General features: G+C 42.6%; 1 protein-coding gene across 3 annotated transcripts in view; it reads left to right on the forward strand.

The window, feature by feature from the left end:
* Positions 1-21,535, forward strand: part of CRIM1 (cysteine rich transmembrane BMP regulator 1) — a 187,874-nt gene that overhangs the window by 82,039 nt on the left and 84,300 nt on the right. For 2 of the 3 annotated variants that reach the window (XM_019741906.2, XM_019741916.2), the window contains exons 3-4: positions 1,463-1,705; positions 2,747-2,867. In XM_019741906.2, coding sequence (XP_019597465.1) covers positions 1,463-1,705; positions 2,747-2,867 — 364 coding nt within the window. The remainder of the gene's footprint in view (positions 1-1,462; positions 1,706-2,746; positions 2,868-21,535) is intronic. The other variant, XM_074331893.1, reaches the window with a different exon arrangement.

Genomic DNA, 21,535 nt, shown 5'->3' on the forward strand with positions numbered 1-21,535 from the left:
CCTTGCTGTTTTTTCCCCATAGCACTTACCACCCTGTACTACCTATATAGTTTGCTGATTTATAAGGCTTATTATTTTCTGTCACCCTCCACTGCATTATAAGCTTTTTGAGAGCAGGGAATCTGTGTTTCTTTTTATGTTGTATCTCAAGTCACTGGAACAGCAGGTGCTCAATAAGTATTTTTTTAAAGAATTGACTAGAACTATGAGTATGAAGGTTCTTCTATACTATGGGTTGATTAGACAAGAAGTAATTAGACAAGGAAGGTTAGACATTGAAATGAAAGATACAGCAATTAAGGCAGAAAACAACCCAAGGAACACTTGGTTTTGGAACTAGATCTACTTTTGTAATACAAAGAGCTAAGTGAACCGCAAGTAGGAGGCCTGGATCCTTGCTTTAGTTTTACTGCTGACCTTAGGCAGCTCACTTGAACTCTTGGGCTTCAAGTTCTTTATCTACAAAAGTGACTAAAATTTTTAGTTGAGAAGACTAAACTAGGTGACCTCTTGGGTGTAACCCTGCTATGTGATTCTGTGTGGGTTTTACTTTAGGGAAGACGGAGCTTATGATACTGTACCCCAACACTACACGATGCCATTTTCACCCAACATTTTTTGAACTCTGTCCCTTACTTCCCCAAAGGTCATGGGGCTCTGAGGATGTGCTTTTGGTTTATATAATCTCTTCCTCAAGGACCTAATGTTGGTGTAGGTTTCTTAAAAGCTTACGAGACCGAGGGCTCCAGAAGCTAGGACTTTGCTTGATTTATTTTTAAAGTTGAGATGCAGCAACAGATCAATACATAATACTAGAGAAAGGAGAATGAGGTACAGTTGATGGATCTCTGCTAGAGAGAGAAACACCAGATGTCATTTAGGGAAATTACATGGGAATTTGGCTCATTATGCATCTTGCTAAGATTCTCCATCATAGAATCATAGAATCTCACTAAGTTCATCTCCTCAAAATTCAGAGCTTGGAGGTTGATTAGTATGCGTGTTGTCTCCAGTCCCTGGAGTGGCCGTAATTTATTTGTGGGTCTATTTTGGTGTTTAAGCGTGCAGTGTTTTCAAAGACCAGCCCTTGAAACTCCTTTTAAAGTCAAAAATCTCTCATGTAGCCAGTGATTGAGTCCAGTTTTCAGATTCTCCAGGTCATGGAGGCATCTTCCCTTTGCCTTTCTTCATTTTGGTCAATGCAATGAACAATGTTGATCGTTCAACACAAGTGAGTGGGAAGATAGAGACAGAGGCAACCTCAGCCTCACGTTCTGGTGTCACGAGCAGATCTCAGGAGAGGTCTTCATGGCTGGCTAAGCTGAGCTGGAGGGTTTCCACCAGATCTCTCTTGCCCCTCTCCTCCTTGCATAGTAAACAGATCATCCGGAGTCCTGCACTTCTGATGACAGTGCCCCACACTGCCCTTGGGCATGTGCTAAATTCTTTCTCTCTCATTTAGAAGAGAAGCCAGATTGCTCCAAGGCCCGATGTGAAGTCCAGTTCTCTCCGCGTTGTCCTGAAGATTCTGTTCTGATCGAGGGCTATGCTCCTCCTGGGGAGTGCTGCCCCTTACCCAGCCGCTGCGTGTGCGACCCTGCGGGCTGTCTGCGCAAAGTCTGCCAGCCTGGATACCTGAACATACTAGTGTCAAAAGCCTCAGGGAAGCCGGGAGAGTGCTGTGACCTGTATGAGTGCAAACCAGGTACGCACGAGCTTTGTCTGAGCATCCTTGCTCCTTTGCATCCGAGGGGAGCATGACCTCTACAGCTACCCCAGCCTCTCCAAACACGCAAAGATGGGGTGTTCTCATCAGTACACTGCACACCTGCCACTTTGGGCTAATGGCAGCCTGGCTATTTCTGGCCTCGTCAGAGAACCAGGGTGATAATCCACTGGTACAGAAGTGCCTCCAGAGAGGGACCATGTCTTTTTCTCATTTCTTTTTTTTTTTTTTTTCCTTCTTTCCAAGTATGATTAATGGGGGAGGTGGGGTTAAAATTTATGGTACTGTGGCTACCTGCTTCATTCGCCTAGAGAAGGTCATAGCCCTCATTTGCAGATATATCTGTCACTTTAAAGTATTACACTTAAAAACAATCATAAAACAAAGTTATTTTTAGATACATGTATGCATCAAAATGCCAGATGGTTTATACGGAAACAATCAGCCCTAATCTTTCCACGTCCATCTGCCACCATTCATCCATTGGCTTGATAGTATGTGCTAAGTCATCTTTAACTATTTGCCACCTGTGCCATGTTGGATTCCTTGTTATGTCCCAGCTGTTTCTTTAAATGATTTCTAACATCCTCTTCTTGTGGCAGAATTTCTCGTGTGGTGATTTCCTCTTTACAGGTTTCTAACCATTGGTCAGATTTTCTTTCACCTGCCAGATAAATGCTTCAGGTAGAACAATCCCTTGTTCCTCTCTTGAACTCTTCTGTCAGAAATGACTCTGGCTGACTACCGCCCTCCACCCACAGAACCACCATGGGTTTAATTCTCTGTCTCTCTGAGTTTTCATCTTAACGCTTCAATATCTTATCCCCTGCTCTCCTTGCACAAAAGACCTGGGACATATCACAGTTCTCTAACATTGAGTGAAACAAAAATACCAGTGCTAGGACAAGGTTTCTGGGAGCAAGGGCAATACAGAAATGTGTCCAGAGCCAGTGTTTCATTTTGGGACTCCAAATGCCAGTACATGTCACAGTAAATGGTGCCTCTGTCTGCCCCTTCCAGTGTTCAGCGTGGACTGCAGCACTGTGGAGTGCCCGTCCGTTCAGCAGGCCGTGTGCCCCCTGGATAGCTACGAAACTCAAGTCAGACTCACAGCGGATGGCTGCTGCACTCTGCCAACAAGGTCGGTTTGTCATCAGTTTATCAAGTTTCCTCCTCTGTCTTGAGTGTTAGCATCATGAGAGGCACAGTTTCCAGCATGCGGTTTATTTTCCCCAAGTATTAGGGAAAGCTCATAGTCTCCTGTTTCTGTGGAGAAGTCACTGAACTGTTATTAGGACGTGGTATTTACATGTATGGTTCCTCAGATCAAAACCAGGAGTCATCAGGTTAAGTCACTACAAGGTCTTCCTGTTAGGGTGCCTTGCACTTTTGCAGGCTGAGGACGATCCAGGCAAATACAGCCCCCGGTATGTAGCCAGGGAGGCAGTGGGGTATCCATCCATAGTGGGCGTGTCACTGGAGCCTCTGCAGTGAATCTTACAGGTGCTGTACCATTGGGTCCAATGGGATGAAACCCTGCAAGTGTCCTAGAAGTGCTCCCCAGGGATCCTAAACGTTTGCCATCACACATCTACCCAGACTTATTACTTGGTGAGGCAAAGAAGAGTCTAAGTTTTTATAATGCTCTTTGGAGTAACAAACACATCTCTCTTTGGTTTGATGGGGGGGAAAGTTGCTTTCATTTTAGTCATAGTAGCAGAACATCCACGTAGCCCTGTAGGACCAGGCTTATTTCGGAATGTGAGAGGTTCCAGGGCCTGTCCTTGACAGTCTTCACAGCACCGCCTTACAGCTTACCCTTCATACTTGGCTTTTGGGAAGACCGTGCTTAGAAACATGGCGTTGACATTCTGTTTCTCCTACTGAGGTGCTCTCCCCTCTTCCTTGCCATGACTTCTCCTCCATCTTTTCTAGGATACCAAGACATCATTTTCACTAAATCATCTCATTTCTTTCAACTTTTGCTCTACATTTAATATCCAAAGTTAAAACAGTGCTTTACTTCACGCTGTCTCTTTTGTCCCAGTGCCGGGCACTTAGTATATATGTTTGTTGCATGAGTAGTTGTGATTATACAAATGTTAAGACAGGAAAATACATGGTCCTTGGTTAAAGTAAGTATTATTTATTTGTCCCTAATTGGAGTTTGTTCTGATAATTACTTTTTTCTTCTTTCTGTTCTTAAAATACATCAGTTCTTTGACGTCTCTTGCCCTTTGTTTTGTCAGAAACCCTAGGTTTTCACAGACATGTTTTATGGGACTCGCCCTATTTTTTACAGTGTATCATAAAATAAATACAAAGGTTTTTGTGAAGATAACAACATAATAGCAGCGGTAGGCACTTTCTTAGACATTACCATACGGTAATTTATGTGAAGATGCTTGCTTGGAAAAGGGAGAATTATTGTGCAAACATAAGATATCACTAATCAGTAAAGGAAGAAAATGGAGCATTACTAACAGTAACAGATGTCCCTTCAAGGTCTTCATGAAAGGGAATGTGGCACATTATATTAGAGAACCTAATTAATCAAAGCTCAGCCAGTTGTTAATTAACAAGTCCTTCAGTGAGGAAAAGGGACAACCCTCAATTCACTGTTATAAATGTAATATAGTACCATCTGCATGTAGGAGGCACAATAGGTGTTTTTTTTTTTCAGTCACTCTAGGGGGTCAAAATGGGTGGAAGCTGCGGGAAGACATATTTATTCTCAGTTTAAGAAAAAAATTTCTCACAACCAATGATGTACAGTAATGAATTGGGCTGCTTCCTGAGATGGACTGAGCTCCTGGAGCTGGAGAGATTTCTTTCCGTCTGGATGGCCACCTGCCAGGAATGCTTAGCAGAAATGTTACATTGGAAGGGAGGTTCAACGAGATGCCTTCCATTTTATCTCCAAGCTTCTGTGAGTCCTGTAAACATAAACCTCAGGATGGTTATTATTGTATGGACGTAATTTTGACTTTGGCATTCAGAACTAAGAGTGGTCAGTTAAATGAAGAAATTGAAAACATGGAGAAGGAAGTCATTCAAAATCCCACTGTAAATTATTGGCAGGGAAGGGGTATGTTCTCACAGCTCTTTAGCTTCCTGTATTTTAGATAGTCGGTGACCCCTACTCACCCCCTGCCCCTTCTCCACATTCATCCTGGTTCCCACCTGAATCAGGCCCCCTCCCTTTTCATGCTCTGTGCCTTTGCATTTGCAGTGGACTCTTCCCCCCTTCTACAACTTTTAATCCTCTTTCAAGACTACATTTCCTTCTCTTTGAAGTATTTTCAGCCTTCAGTCCCCCAGGATGACGTAGGTATCCCTCCTCTGATCCCTTGTAATTTAATTCCCATGTATCTCTTTATCATAACACAATGTATTTAATAATACATTGAAATCATTGCTTTTTTTGGTCAGTGTCTCCTACTCTGTGTGATTCTCAAGGAAAGAGAATATGTTGTAGCCTCCTATACCTAGATTCAGATTTGATGCAATATGCCAACCTGTATTTATTGGTGGGTGGGTGGAGGGATGGATGAATAAATGAACGAATGAACAGGCCCACTCTTAGTCATGATGACTTACATTTTGAAGAGGAGAAAAATTATCTTCCTGCCATTGAGTGGTAATACTACTCCTTGTCTCACTTTAAAACCCTGGTAGTTTTTCCCCAAGCCCCTTTTTTATGGTTCAGTTTTCAATGTTTCAGAAACCCTCCATTCCAAGCACCAAGCCTCACCTCTCATCACCTCTCAAAGGACACGATGCCTTTATCTCTCCCTTCCACCTTTTCTAATATTGGTCATTCTGCAGGATTCCAGTTAAATTCCACTTTGTTCACAAGGTCTTCGTGCTTCAACCAACACCCGTCCCACTCCCTAGGAACTCCCCAAATATCTCTTTCCATGTTACCAATTAATCATGTACTTCCTTGCATTGTTCTTTGACTGTTACATGCATCAAGTCTTGTCTTACCAACTAAAGGGTGTTTCTTGAAATCAGGAATTATGTTTTCTTTCTTTTTCTCTGTGTATGCATTAATACTGAGTGAACTGGTTAAGTACAGAATATGTTCAGACTATGGCTTAACCTAGTTTAGCATAGTAAGTAGGTTCCCACTTACTAAGGAGGTTGATAGACAAGACATACTTTGACAAGAAAATAAAAACCCAAACAACCATGTGAAAATGTAAATAAAAAGAAGGAGCCTAATACATAGTAGTAAGAGTGGTAGTATTTTATGAGAAGACAGTGGCATTAAAAAAAAAGACACTTTATTCTTGTGTGTGGTCCATGTCAAAGGTTTGCTCTTTAAGAGCATAATATTTAGGTGTAAAAAAGAGCATTTTAGAGCATGCAAAATCCTGTTACGGTTATTTGACCTTTACCAGCATATTTAGAAAGAGCATTGTTAGGAGGTTAGAGCCATCTGAGAGCAAAACTGATGATGTGGAGAATTCAGGGGGAAAAGCCCTTATTGTAGCCAGGACAAAGTAAGGAGAAATAGCTTAAACATTAGCCGTGGAGATTTACCTTAGGTAAAAGCAACTGTTCCTTTTTTGTGGGTATTTATTATACGGACTAGAAAAGAAGCCTGTGGACCTTCCCCCTTTCATCTTAAAGAATAAATTGCTTCCTCCTTCATGCCCATCCAGATGGAATTGCCGTTCCCAGTGAGACTGTTTCACCCATTCAGGCCTGTAACTGCCCTATTGCTGGGTGAGTCCTTGCTCAGTGTGTGAATTTTCTTTTGAGTTGTCTGTTTTCAGTTCATTCATTCAGTTATTCATTCATCACACATAAATTGAGCTCTCACAAGAGACAGACACTACCCTCTAGATGTTCTTTTCACGCACGGATGTCTCTTTCCATTTCTATCCCTGACAAGTACTAGTTTTCTGACCTCCCTCTGCCTTTTCTCAGTCTAAGCTATTCCTCCTCTCTTTGCTGCCTCTCTACTTCTCCTTAGTGTCCCATCCTTCATTTTCCCACTTTTGCTGTCTGTCCTCCTGATCTACATCCTGTTTAGACATCATTCCTATGTGTGATATAATTAGCTTTTAACCATTTTTAATTCTTCCTTCCCTCAGCTTAGTTTAGGTTTCCAGGCACCCTGCCACTTCTTTTCCTCCTTTTCTCTTGGCACTGGAATATGATGGGAGCTGTATGGCAGCTCCCATCAGGAGACGGTGAAAGGGAGCGAGAGTGGCTCTGGGCCTTACACTGGACCTAAGTACTACATGATGACAAAGAGTAAAACTGGGACTGGGCATGCGCTCATGACACCTTCTGGTCTTTGGAAGTCCCTTTGTGCTCTATGCATGTGTGTATACAAACACCTTCATGAGAAAGGAAACTTACAGCACAGAAAGTTAGGGTAGGTACCTTGATCCAAACGATGTCTTTGCAGAGAAGGAAAAATAAAAAGCTCTTGGTAAGTAACATGTAGGTAGCAGTCACAATGACAGCTTAACTGTGTAATGTGCCTTGCTGTTTACAGAGCATTCATTCACGTTTGTTATTCTAATCTTATCATCATCTAAGGCCATGAGGATTTTATAGATATGAAAACAGAGGTTGAGAGAATAAGTGACTTGTACAAAATCACAACTGTTCTCTGGTACATGGCAGAGCAAATCCAAGTCTCAAACCCGATTCTTTGATTCAAAGCCCTGTGCTCTCTACTGCTGTTTTTTTGTTGTTGTTGTTTTGTTTTTTTAAACAACAATGTTTTGTTGTTTTTAAGTCCAGGAAATTATCAATGAATATGAATTTAGATCTCACCAACATATTTATTTATATCAGCATTGTACATATTAACACAATATACGTATGTTTCAGTTACTCATTGCTATGTAACAAGCCACCCCCAAATGTAGTAGCTTAAAACACAAAGATTTATTATTTCTCATAAACCTGTGTTAAGCTGACAGGTCATCTGGGGCTGGATGATCTAAGGTGATGTCACTCACATTTCTGGGAACTTACCTAGGGTGGCTGGAAGGGCCTCTCACCCCTTGTTGGGTCTTTCATCCTGGGTTTCTCTACATGATGTCAGAGGTGAGAGAGGAAGTAGCAAAGCCTTAAGAGACCAAGACATGGGAGTCACACAACATCATTTCTCCCACATCCTATTGGTCAAAGCAAATCAGCAGGTTAGCCCTGATTCAAAGACTAGGGTGAGAGATTCCATCTCTTGATGGGAGAAGTTGCCAAGAATTTGTGGCCACTTTTTGATCCACCATAACATTTATCCAAATAGGTGTCCCGTAGATACCATTTTCTGATGGTACAAAGTTTGTGGAGTACCGCAGCTGTGTGACCTTTATCCAGAGGCTAATGTTCTTCTGGCCCTGAGGCTCTGGTCCTCAGGTGTAATTTAGGCAACCTGGTCATTAAGCTCCTTTCACTTCAGCAGCTACCTTTCTACTTCTCTCTTCACTTACCAGTCAGTCAGTCGACACATGATTTAGGAGCCTCAGAGGCACCACCTCATTAGTTTTAACTCCTCTGCTTAAGGAATGTTGAGACTCCCTAGGGAAACGAGGTGTTCTCTCATCACACAACAGGGAATGCCATTTTGGGATGCCATACGATCTGCCTAATGAAACCAGGTCAATTTTAAAAACAAACACACACAAAACCTTTCACAGATGTTGCATAGAAATGCTCCTCCATAAGGTTTGATTAGATAATGGTTGTCTGAGAAAAATGGACCCAGCAGGTATGGTTGGACATCTGTGTATCCCACATTCCTGTGTCAGCCAGCCCAGACCTCAGCCCAGCTTGGTATTTCTCAAGAAGATAGCTCCTAGGTCACAATATTTCTTTTCTCTACACTCCTCATTTTTTGCTGTCTCCGGTGTGTGTGCCAATTTTACAGTCTTCCCTTTGCCTCTGTAATCTTTCACCAGAGTTTTTACATACAGAACTATAGGGTAGATAGACAGTAACTAGTTAAAATCTCGACAGTAATACCTTTATTCACTTTCACGGTAAGTCAAATGAGTTTTTCAATACCTTAGGTCTTTTGATTTGTTATATAACTATTTTTATATTTTTGTTAAGAAGATGAGTGAATGTAATATGTTACTGACAGTCACCCATTCTGAATTTTCTATTAATGAGATTTGTCCCAAACTTTTTGTTCTGAAATGTTCTGTTAAACATGCATTTCTTAAAAGTTATTGTAAAAAATCCAATCTGATTATTTTGTAGTGGAAATAAGTCATTGTTTGTAATGTTCAAAAACTTAAAATAGGGTGACTCGTGAGTTGTGCATAGTGCAGCCAGCCTGGTTCCCAAGCTCCCTCCTGGCTGCAGCCTCTCTCTGACCAAAGGGTCTGATTCTCTTTGAGAACCTATATCCGGAACATTTATGTCTCCTGCTTTCTGAGACACTATGCGAAAATACTATTTTATTTTTAAATCAAGATTCAGAAACATTTTAAACTTTTTTCTTCGTCCAAAACAGTTAAGCATTTTAGATTATCTGTTAGCTGAAATGTTGACTAATACGTGACTTTGGTTTTCGTCCAACAGTTTATAGACTGTCTTGAGCACATTAGATTGTAAGTGCAGTTTCACTGGGAATGCAGACAAGCATGAACCATAGTGCTGCCCCTGGCCCCACCCCCACCCCCATCCCCCACCCCAAGGAGGCAGGTGGTATGGGTCTCCCATTTCAGACATGGAGCATCATGAGCCTGAAGGGTCCTTCCCGGTGAGTGGCAGAGCCAGGCTGTGCTGTGTGAGAACAAACCACACCAGGCAGCCCTGTCCCCTGAGCTTGCTCCCCGGCCCCATCACTCAGGAGACCTAACATTCCACACCCTACCGTTTCCTTTGTTCTTGTCGTCTGTGAGCAAAGCACGTGTGTAGAAACTGTTCAGCAGCCATAGAATACCCCTCCACACATCAGCCAGTGCCATGCAGAGAGAACATGCACCCCGAGGGTGTAGAGTGCTAAAAGCCAGGCCCATTTCTGCATGAATTTGGACAAACCTCTCATTTCCCCTGGGTCTCTTTCCTCATCTGAGAGAGACGAAGAGAGGAGGAAAGATTTGATGATCTCAGAAGTAATTTCTACCTTTACATTTTTTACTTTCCCAAAACCCTTTTGGGGGGGGAAGGAACCCAAGCTGCTGCTGACAGGACTCCTGGGAAAGAAAGGAGAAGGAAAATTTTAGAAAATTCCAGGACTCAGAAGATAATGGGAGAAATATATTGTTTGCATAGTGGTAGGAAGGGGAGAAAGTCCAAAGGAAGTCATAAAAGAACTACGGTACTTGTTTTGTTTTGGTGTGTTTTTTTCCAAAGAAAACAAAAAACTTAGGAAAAGTGAAATAAACAAACTATTAGACTGATGATTTAAACCATGGTAGTCATCATTGGTTGAATTGTGAAAGCTGGGTGATAATTTAATAAAATAGCTTGTCTGTTGGTCAATGTTCAGTTGAATCTTGCAGATACATTTTTTATTTTTTTTTTTTACATCTATAAATAGATAGTCCCTTTTATAGCAGGAGCAGAGACTATCTGGCCAAAGGCTGAATGCATAAGATAAGGCTTTTAGAAACTGCTTCCTAATAGAACGTGGCTACCCCCTGCCTGTTAGCCCCCCTTGTTGGGTGTGTTGCGGGGGCATGGTATGTGCTGTGTCCTTGTACCTCCTCACATTCATTGGCATGAACTACATGCTGTGTGCTATACTTGCTGGCTCTGGACCCACATTTGTACTTGTTCCTCCCAGCTATTGCCACTTTACTTTCCCTGAGGTTCTGTCTTTCTTTGTCTTCTCTGTGACTCCTCTTTATGTAGCTCCTCCGTATACTTACTGCATTTTTCTGGATTTCATGCTAACTTACACACACACACGGAATAATTTTAAATTCTTAACTTTGGACCATCTCTTTCTGTGCCTCTTAAAATGAAAAGCAATGCACTGAATTAAGTTTCTTTTTGTTGTTGTTGTTGTTGTTTGAGTCTCAATTTCATTTCTCTCTTATAAGACATTGACCTTAGAAGACAATTTCTAACTCATACCTGTCATATCATAACAGCTCCAAACTCTGTAATTCCAGGAAGGGAAGTAAGATCAAAGGCAGGATGCCAACCCCACTGTATCGGAGATATGTCAGATATACAGGCCATGACCAGAACGAAGGTTATGGGTTCCTTTACTTTTACTGTAACATCTAGATATTCATACTCTGCTGCTTCAAGTGAAAATCTAGGGTGATTAGTTCCCATTCCTCAATCCTGGCTTCTTTGTGCTCTCAAGAAAATTTGTCTTGTTGGTGCTATATTATGATAACATAATCTTAGCAGATTGCTAGCACACTGTTTTGTGTGAATAGATATAAAGGTTTAGGAAAGGAACTTTCTGGGGTTCCAGAATTCACAGCCTGAAATTGACTCATACTGGATGAGGCCAGCAGAATGGAATCTTTGGCAGGTTGTCCCTTCCCTTCAGAAGTACTTGAGTTAAATGAAAATTAATCTAACCACAAAGCTACAGTAAGTGAAAACAAGGTGCAGATTTGAAAATTCTCAGTTAACTGGCAAAGACTCACGGGGACCTCATGGAAGACAGAGAACACGGGGCTTTGGATAGGGTATGGTGGTGAATAAGATATGGCCCAGGCTTGAAGAAACTCAGCACCTAGCAAATATCACCACTGCCAGTTTCAGAAAAGTTCCAGAGCTTTGGAAGGTGATAAGAGGGGCACATATACAAAGAGAGTAATCTGCCTTCAAGCAAAGAATCAATGAATAGACTGACTTTCTACTAAATAATGAAAACTGAATTGAAGACAAAGCTGTCAAATGATGTGCCAGTTCCAAGTCCAAACTAAGAAATGAAGGACCTCAAAAAAGCATGCACCCAGAATAACTGACGATAATTTTTATTATCACGCCCTATTTATACCTCTACTTTCAAATCTTGGAATCCTATAATTCCCATCTTACTGAGAACCCAGCAGATTTTCTTGTTTCTCTGCTCCATTAATGTCTGAGTAATCCATTTGCCTCTGAGTAATAGTCTTGGTGTGACAATGTCAGGAGTCCTTTTACTTTCTGTTTGGTAATGTACTTACGTTTGAGTGGTTGAGCTTTCCAGAGCTCCTTAGTGGACTCTTATCTCCAGAGTCTCAGCCCATCATTCTGCTGGTTCAAGCCTTTAGGAGGGTATTGGGGTGGGAGCGAGAGGTGGGAATTACACAGAGGTCAGGCACACAGGCACATCCACCCAACAGGACACACACGTCAAAGCCTGAAACTTCCTGAGGGTGGCTTGGGAACTGACACGTTCCTTCTCATAGCTCAGGGAGCACTCCTCAGGTTTTTGAGACAGTGTTACGTTCTTGAAATCATCAAATAATAATTACTGTAGACCCTTATGTGTTTAACATTGTGCTGGGTAATTAAGTTGCTTGTATAATGCCTACTTAAATAGCCAGTGGAAATTCTCCCTGAATATGCATTTTTCAAAAGGACATCATCACATAAGAGCCTTGTAAGTAATTATCACGTTCATCTGTTCCCGAGACACTGTCTCGTGGACGACGGCACTTAATAACAGATTTAGCTTTTATTTTTAAAGATTAATCTGTTAGTAGACACATGTCTCTAATTCAGTTCACTTTTTGATTGTTTCCTTTAATTTGGATAATTTATCCAGCTGCTTTTGGGGAATGAATAAAATTAAATTACACAATATGTAAAATATGCCTTAGCATAGCATGGATATAAAACATTTCTGAGTCTTGACCAGCTATCATGGTAGCATTCTCTCTGTTTTTAAACACATGCAGAAAAAAATTTGGAAAAGTATTTGAAGCCCTTCTTTCTCAACTAAGAAAAGAACATCTTTCTGTTGCCCTCTGTCACAGTGATTTTTGGCCCCAAAGAGCAAGTCAACTCATAACTGAAAAAGCTAGCGTCTATATTAAACTCTGATATTTTTTAAAACAAAATAATTGTAGGAATCCCATGTTGTTTTTGGACATATCCCCAGATTGAAGAAAATATGCTTTCCTAGAAGTAAAGCCTTGCCTACTAGACGTGAACTATCTCCCCAGTAGAGACTTTAATTTGTCAGTAACTCACCTCATATGTGGAAGCCCTGCACTTCCTGTACTTGTACCCTATGTCTGTCTTTTATGTTTCACCATGAACTTGACCAGTATCTATTCTTGTTTCATATTTGTTTGAGTCCTGAAAAACTCAAAGCTCAAGGCTCTCACTCAGTGGCTTTCAGTGGCTTAGAGTTTGGTCTGAGTGGGCCTGGCCATCATCACCAGACTCTAAATGCGTGGCTCTCTGACTGTCACTGAAAGACAGGAACGCAAATGAATTCCTTTAAATGTTCAATAAAGTTCACAAGCAGACCCACCCACCACATGAATAATATTGAACCTCGGGGGAGGAGGTACTTTCCTCATCCACCCTCATTGGTATTATCATCCTCAAGACACCGGCAAACAACAACAGCTCCAGACAGTTCAGCAAAATTGTTTTGTGAAGTTATTTACACCACTAATACGCAAATCTGAAATGTTAACATCCTGCCTCTTCTGGAAATGCCAAAAGCAACCCCCACTTTCAGGGAATATGTTTTACTCTTCATTTGCACCTTTACATTGTATGTAAGTGACAGGGCTTCTCATTGTTTTGTAGATACAGTTTGCAGAGGGTTTGGGGTTATGTTTGCCCAGTATACATTTAGCTGCTTAACTGACACCCTGGAGGTGGAGACAGCTAGTTTCTCTTAGACTTAATGCTTCGTTAGTCTGTGTCACACAGACAAATACATTTTAAATGATCCTTTCCTGACTTTGCCTTTGAAAAGGATATAAGTTGTATGTCATAGGTCTTGTGATGAGATGATCAAGTGCTTTGACTTCCATAGAGACATCTCAGGTTCTTGAAGGTTGTTACAACACTTCCTAAGACGACAGATTTTGTACTTTTTGAGGACAGGGATGCATCTTATATCTCTCTCTCTCTCATCAGTGCCTAGGGCAGGTAAGTATTCAATAAATACTTTTAATAAAATTTATAGTTAATCTGTGGCAAGTCCTAGCATGAGAACCCTGTAGTGTTTTTGGTCTGTTCAGGGAACAAATATTTGAGTGTTTATCATGTGCCAGGCATTGTGCTACCCTGGTGAGAATAAAACATAGTTACTGATGTCAGGGAGCTTACACACTTAAGGGAAGGCAAATGTGTAAATCATTGCCATTTAAAGTGCTACGTACTTGAGTAGAAGTGTGGAAAAAAAAAAAAGTAAAGTCACAGAGCAAAGAGATACTAAATTTTGATTTGGGAAATTGCTGAATTTGACTTTTGAACTGAGTTGTTAAGAATGAGTCAGAGTTCACCAGATGGAGAAAGAGGAAAGAGCGTTCTAAGCTATTGTGGTCATTGATTTAAATTTCTAATGTGTCTTGCAGCTTAAAACATTAGCACAAATCCCATCTGTCTTTATGATTCAAGAAAAATAGGATTCATGATAGTAGTGGTTTTCTCCTCTGATAAACACCTCTTTTGCAAGACTTTGTTGCTTGTTTAAGATTTTTTTTTATTGTTTTCAATGAAAGATGCTTCTGAGTGTGATATGCATGTAAGATCCCTTTTTACGCGTCCTTAGCCTGCCTCACTTAGCTTCTTCTCCTAAGTCCCCCCACAATATCCCCTGTACCCATCCCAACGCATAATACGCTCCTGGTGGACTGAACCATTTGCTCCAACCTAAACACGCTGTATTCTTTCTTGCCTCTGTAAATTGCAGTAGGTTCTTCCCATTTCCTGGAATGTCCTTCCCTCCACCCCTACTCCCTCGTGCTGTGAAGTGGGCACTTTGCAATCTTTGTCCACTCACATTGCCCTACACATGTGCATACACACACATCAACTGTTTACCTTTGTGCCTCTAGACAGAAAAAGCATCATGGAAAAAATGATCCATGGAGGTCTGTTCGTCACGTGAGGGACCTTAGTGCTGAGGATGTAGAACAGCTACTGCCAGGAGTGTGCTTTTCCCTAGCAGCCCTCAGCAGCTTGGGTATCAGCACAGAGGAAGTGATCTGTTCAAATCACAGTTTGCAATTGGCAGCCTTGGGGCTGAATTTGACCCCAAGGCAGGTTTTCTTTGATTTGCCTTTTTTTGTGTGTGTATGCCGTCTTTCAATTAGTTATCAAGAGTTAAAAACTGAGAGGCTTCACATAAAAATCTGGCTTCTCTGGAGCATTTGGAAGGTACAGCAACATTGACGGTTCATTTCTACACAGAAGGAATAGCGAAATCCCTTCAGAGGGCCGAGACCCTCTTGAGTTGTCTGTAGTATCTCTGTACTCTTTCAGGATTCCTGCCCGACTCCTGAAGATGTTCAGGTTTGCCACCTCTGGGTTTAACTAACTTTAGGTTGGGGTCAAGGGACCAGATATGAATGGAGGTTAAAAGGGTAGGAAGTTTAAAGACATCGTGAAGTGGTGCTTCAAACAAAACACCATGGATGGAGGCTGTGTTATTGAGGAGGTGTAATTCGGCCAAGGCCCAGACTGAGGAGAAAAGGGAAAGATCTGGGGAGTAGATGTCTCAGTGAGGTTGAATGAAGAGTCAGTGAGGTAAGAGCATGGGCAGGAGAGGACTGGAAGGATGAACGAACCATTGTGATCAGCGAGTAGGATGTTTGACTGGAGACACGTTAGAGAATTGTGGCCATAGGATTGAGTGGCTGAAGTAGAGAGGTCACTGGATTCCAAAAGCTCACATGAGGTCAGGATGGTGCTTTGTCTGCATAGACACGGAGTCCTTCCCAATTACAATTACATAAAATGGCTAATAGGTGTTGAGTGCTTCTGTGTTCCCGGCACTGTTCTAGGTGCTTTTTATAGATCAGCTAATTGCATCCACATGGCAGCCCTATGAGATATGGATACTTTAACTGTCCTCAATTTACGTGTGGTACAGTTGACGTTTAGAGAGATGATGTAACTTGCCCAAGGTCACATCGCTCGTAAGTGGCCAGATCGCAACCCTGAAAATGATGTTAGAGTGCCTTCTCTGAAACTCGACCCTCTTAGGAAATGGGTGGAAAGTAAAGCCACAGAGAAGGAGGGCTTCCATGAGAGAGGAAAGCAACAGCGTGCGGCTAGCCAGAGGTCAACTTGCAGAATGTTGACCTCCCTTCCAGCCCAGGCAAATGAGTGAGTGTGGGGCCGTTTGCAGTCTTACTGGAGGCAGTTGCAAGGAAAGAGTGTTTTCAGGGTGAGCCCGTGAAGCATGAGGACAGATGTGAGTGATGTATGCTGTGATGATGGTCAGGTGGTGTTCCATTTGTCTGCAGAGGGAAGGTTGGGAGGACAGTGAAGGTGGCGTGGAAGGATGAGTCCCTGGGAGGCAGAGCCAGGCCCTGTGGGGCCGTGCATTCCCTTGGGGAGAGGAGACCAGAGGCTCTTGCACTTTGCATTGATGACAAGGATGAGAGGCCTGGGAATTGACAGCCCCCATGGATCCAAGTGGACACCTGCTTCACGTCATCTGTTTCAGCGCCCGCTCAGGCCCAGATGGGTCTGGAGGAGGGTTAGCAGCCCAGGCAGCCCATTGTGCCACTCAAATCTGTTGCTCAGCTTTTCAAATAGAAGGTCAGTCCTGATGGTAATTGTTGTTTGCTTTTCGCCAGCCCCAGGGAGCAGATAGAGTAATCCACATCCCATTGTGCTCTCATTTGTGATTATATATCAGACACCTTCCTCGACTAAACACCCTACACTGAGGGCCAGGCCCCGGTGTATTCCCAACCCCCACTCGGCTTAGTGCTCTACTGCATGTACATGCTCAGCAAATAGGTATGAAATAATTGCATGTTCATGCATAAGCTGAAGAGGTTCCAAAGCATGCATTTCTAATGCAGTTGACAATTCTGGCTCTGAAATGGGAATACCTTATGTTGCTATATTAAAACTTACTCTCCACATCCAAACCCACTCCTTCTCCTTCCCAGAGTGCAAAGTGCCAGTTTTCTCTTTTGCTGTCTTTTCCTAACTGGTTCTCCATGCATCTCTCACTCCTGTCCCCTCTTTACTCTCGAAGGCCATCCTGCCCACCACGAAAGCCAATGCCAGTAGCTTTGACGGAGAGCCTTCCTTTCCTGGGACTTGGTTGTTATTGGAGTGTTGGGCTGAACTGAGTGAGGTTTGGGAAGCCTGCCAGATCCCAGTTGTGAGATTTTCAGCAGGGCCATGGGCCCTGGTGTTTCTGTGCCTCCGGTTCTCCTGCTGCCAGGATTGCGTCCCTTCGGAACTTCCCCAGTTCTCTTCACTAGCCCATCATATCGAGGTGGTAATATGTGTGCAGTGCCACTGCTTTCTCCGCACCACACCTACTTCCCGTGGGGGCGTGGTTCTAGAAGATGATTTTATAAATCATATAGGAACCACGTGGCCTTACAACTTCCATTTCCCTACAATTTGTACCACTTTTTATTTTAACTTAACACCTTAAGTTTCCTGAGCCACATGCCAGCCCTGAGGAGGGAGCCGTAATCATCTGCCTCTTGAGAAAGCGAGGAAGAGGAAAGCTGTAATGACCACTTTATTAAGGGCTTACAATGCACTTTATTATTATTACTAATACTAGGAAATACAAAGGAATATTTTACCTAATAGCCCTCAGTTTATACCAGTCTTGCATTGGAGTATATTCTTCAATTGTTCCCCCTGAGGAGGAAAAAGCAAACAAACACAACAACAGCAACAAAAAAATGCAGAATGATTTTGCTATTGTCAGGGAAAGTGCAGAATGTGCTGTTTGTGGTTGTACAGGTCACAGCTCACTGTGAAAAGGGGAGCGATGGCTGCTGGAAGGAAGTGTACAATCCTCAGAGTGGGCTGTGTGCTTGCTGTGCTAACGCACACATTTCCCTGCCTGGGAGGGGGGGTGTGGAATGCAAGGAGATCACAGAGGAATCAGCCTGAGGAAGGGTGAAAGAAGGTTTGTGACTCAGAGAGTAGTAAATCTCTCATGGTGAGACATGAGAAAAATTATGACCCTAAGAAACTTCCATAAGGAGGAGTACAGTTTTCCGTAAGGATAGTCAGACCCTTGGCTGGGAAACCCATTTCTTTCTGGATGTTTTATTTTCAGCCTGTTTTTTTAAACTTATACACATCCCTAGAAAGAGTTAAGAAATTTAATTAGTAGAAAGATAGTGCATCAGATTTAATTAAAGTTGAAGGCTACTTTTTATAGAATAGGAATGTTATATGTGTCATTGTCATTTCTGTTCCTGGCAGTTATTTCATTAATACAGTGTGGAATCCGAGTAGTACAACTACTTGGCCCTTTTAATTCCTCATTTATCCTTGTTTCCTGACAAAAGGGAGACCTCCCTCCCACCTATAAAGAGTAGCTTTTGATTTATAGACAGCGACTGTCCCCTTCTGAAGGGCTGAAGCACTCAGTTCATATGTGGAATACATCCGCTATTGGGAGATATCCTTTGCAGAGGGTCTCACGGAGTTGTTTTCCCACCAGGATATGGGTCTGCTTGGGGAGGATGAGGAGTGTGACGGTTTGCTGCTTCCACATTTCCTCTTCTGCAGGAGTCTGTTGTAGGGGGATGTTAGGATAACATTTACCCTCAGCTCTGTGTGGCGCCCACCACAGGGGCACCTTCCAGGGGTACTGTCTGTGCTTTGCTAAATGGCAAGGGAGTGACAAAGGACTCCTCTCCCCACAGCGTCTTCTAGCAACCTGTGCAGTCCATCCTTTACAGTTTCTCCAGTCATTCTGGCCAAACAATTGACTCGTCAACTTAGTTATGAAGCCATAACTTAGTTACGAAGACAAGCCTAGTGATGTGGAAACACTGGTATCAGGCATAGTGTTTCTTCTCCTGCATTGCTCAGTCTTCTTTAGTAGGAAAAAACATGAGTTGCAGATGCATAAGTATACTCCCCACTTGCAAAAAAAAAAAATATATCACCCAGAAAGGTTCAGAGAGAAGCCCCATCTTGAGTTGGGTCTGAAGTTTAGGTGCTTGGTGAGGAGGAGGAGGCAGTGGCAAACACCGGGTATGAGATTGTGATATGCCCCAGGGCCAGCGTGCAGGCCACTGGGAAGCAACAGGAAGGGATGAGCTGGGATCAGATCGTGCAGTGATGGGAATGGGAACAGCAGTCATAACATCATGGGATTTTGATAGTTAGAAGGAAGCTTCTTATGGTCCCACCATCTCATTTTCTGGATGGGAAAGTTGAGGGTCCCAGAGTTTAAGTGGCTTGCGAGTGTCACACATTTTCTGGTGGATGATTGTATTGGATAGTAAATAAAGTGGTTCATTTCCTTCATTCCATGCGTCTGTCACTCCTGAGCAGCCATGTTCAGGCAGGAAGGACTCTTTGTAATTGTTTGAGGGCAAGTGCTAATAATTCTAGTAAAGTTACTAGTAAACTAATTCTCATTAAAATGTTAAAACTAGTTGTACTTGGCTTTTTCTAATGGAAAGTGAAAATTAAACTGGCCACTGAGATCCTGTGCCTCGAGGGGCAAGTTTCTCAGAAAGTGGGTCCCAGATTCCCTTTATTGGAATTCCCTGGGAGCTTATTATAAAGACAGATTCTGGAGCCCTGCCCCAGACATGCAGAAAAACAATCTTGTATTTAGCACCCTGGAATCTACATTCTAGACAGCTTGCATAGTCTTTCCCACCATCCACACACTGATTTTCTAAAGCACTGCGTCTGGTAGGTCTCAGTCTAAAATTTATAAAAATAAAAATTTTAAAAACAGTGCATGGTCTCGCCTCTGATTTACTAGCCGTGAAAACAGTTTATTCCATATTGTAGTTTGGTGCCTTTATCATTCATTGTTTCACTTACAAGACAAATAAGCCACGCCCCCTGCACTAGAGGATTTCCCAGGAGAAACAGTAGGATTTTGATTTTGTAGGATGAGCAAATGTACTCCAAGAGTTTGGTACCCCTGTGTACTATTCAGGGTTAGAGGAGGGAACATTAATCCTGGTTGCTTTTTGATCAGAGAAGGCCTTGTAGGGTGGGTGGTCTTAAGGCTGTGTGGAATTCACCAGGGGCGAAAGAGAAGCAGGGATTTGAGGCGGAGTGGACATCTGAGCTGTGGCACCGAGTGATAAGGGGTAGGGGTGGGTGGATTTAGTGAACGGCAGAGTGCCATTGGAGCTCATCTGCGGGGCGTATGGAGGAACCAGTAGAATCTGGAAGCTGAGAGATAAGGAGAGGCCAGATTTGAAGCACCTTCTGAGCTGTGCCAGGACTCTCGCCTCTGGCTCGCCTGGGACTGTCTGTGTAGCCCAGGAAGCAGTGACATGAAGGGAAAGCATAAGTATGCTCTGCCTTTCCACCCGCACAGCCAGCCGGCGTGGGCCTCCTCAGGAGCCGAGTGCCCTCTAGGGGCTCAGATGATTTCCTTGTGTCTTCATCATTGTGCTGGGCCACTCAGAGACCCATGAAGCTGAATCCATTACCTACTCCGGAGAAAAAAGCTTAACCAACCCACCGGCTGCAGCTGTGGTTACATTATGCAAACATTTATTAATATGCTGCCTTGATTGATCATTATCTTAATACTGAGGATATAACATTAGAGGTTTGATTTTTCTGGCAGATTGCAAATACAGGTTGCTTCTTGTTTAAAGTTAAAAAGACCTTAGCCCATGTATTGTACGATTCTGTTGATATGAACTGTCCAGAATAGGCAAATCCACAGAGATAGAACATAGATTAGTGGGTGCCAGGGTCAGGGGACGGGGGGGCAAGGAAAGTACAGGGTTTCTTTTTGAGGTGATAAAAATGTTCTAAGGTAGTGGTGATGGTTGCACAACCCTGTGAACATAAAAGCACTGAATTGGACACTTAAAAAGGGTGAATTTTATGGTATGTGAGTTACATCTCAATGAAGCTGTGTTTTTTTTTAATTTAAAAGAAATTTTAAAAGCGCTCAGCACTACTGTTTCAAGCTATCATGCAACTAGCTCTGCCTTAAGTACTTTTTTCTTTTTTGAGTTAACAATCTAGAAATCTTAGTGCTTTCTTTCTTACCTTTTGTTTCTGTTTTATCTTGTTTAGTTAATAGTATCCCTTTTTTATTCATCTCCAGTCTGTTTCATTTAAGAAGTTTTTAGTTAATCACTAACTATACACAATAGATACAAAGAGAGCCTGTGGAAGGATGGGTGAGTATTTACATCACCGCAAAACAATGAGAGAAGGGCCTTAAGAAAATTATGGTATCTGAAGTTTCAGAGAGGGTCTATTATTTGAGGTTGGCCTAGAAAAACAGATGGTACCTAGACAGACAGCTGGAGATGAGGGCTGGAGAAGGAAGGTCAGGAGGAAATAGGGTGAGCAGTGCAAAGACAGCCACATGAGGGCTAGTTTGGAGAAGTGTGACTGTAGCATAAGGAAAGGGAAGAGAAATACTGCGAGAGAACTGGAAAAATGGTATATGGGCCGGAGAGTGTTGAATGCTAGGCTGAGAAAATGATGAGTTCCGTGAGAAGTAATTGAATATTTCTGATGATGGAAGTACAGGAACCAAGCGATAGGATGGATGTGGCGTGGGTTGGGAGAAGGAGAGACTTGGGTGAGCGGGGACCACGTTAGAGCCTACAAATTGTGGGACGGAGGGTTTCGGAAGTGAGGGATAAGTGGTGACATCAATTTAAGGAGTATCTCTCTCGTCCTCATGTTGGTCTGCTTCCCCTGCCACTAATCCATGTTTTCTCCATTCTTTTGCTTGCTCTTTAT

The sequence above is a fragment of the Rhinolophus sinicus genome, linkage group LG05 (genome assembly GCF_036562045.2).
Source record: "Rhinolophus sinicus isolate RSC01 linkage group LG05, ASM3656204v1, whole genome shotgun sequence".
NCBI classification, from domain to species: domain Eukaryota; kingdom Metazoa; phylum Chordata; class Mammalia; order Chiroptera; family Rhinolophidae; genus Rhinolophus; species Rhinolophus sinicus.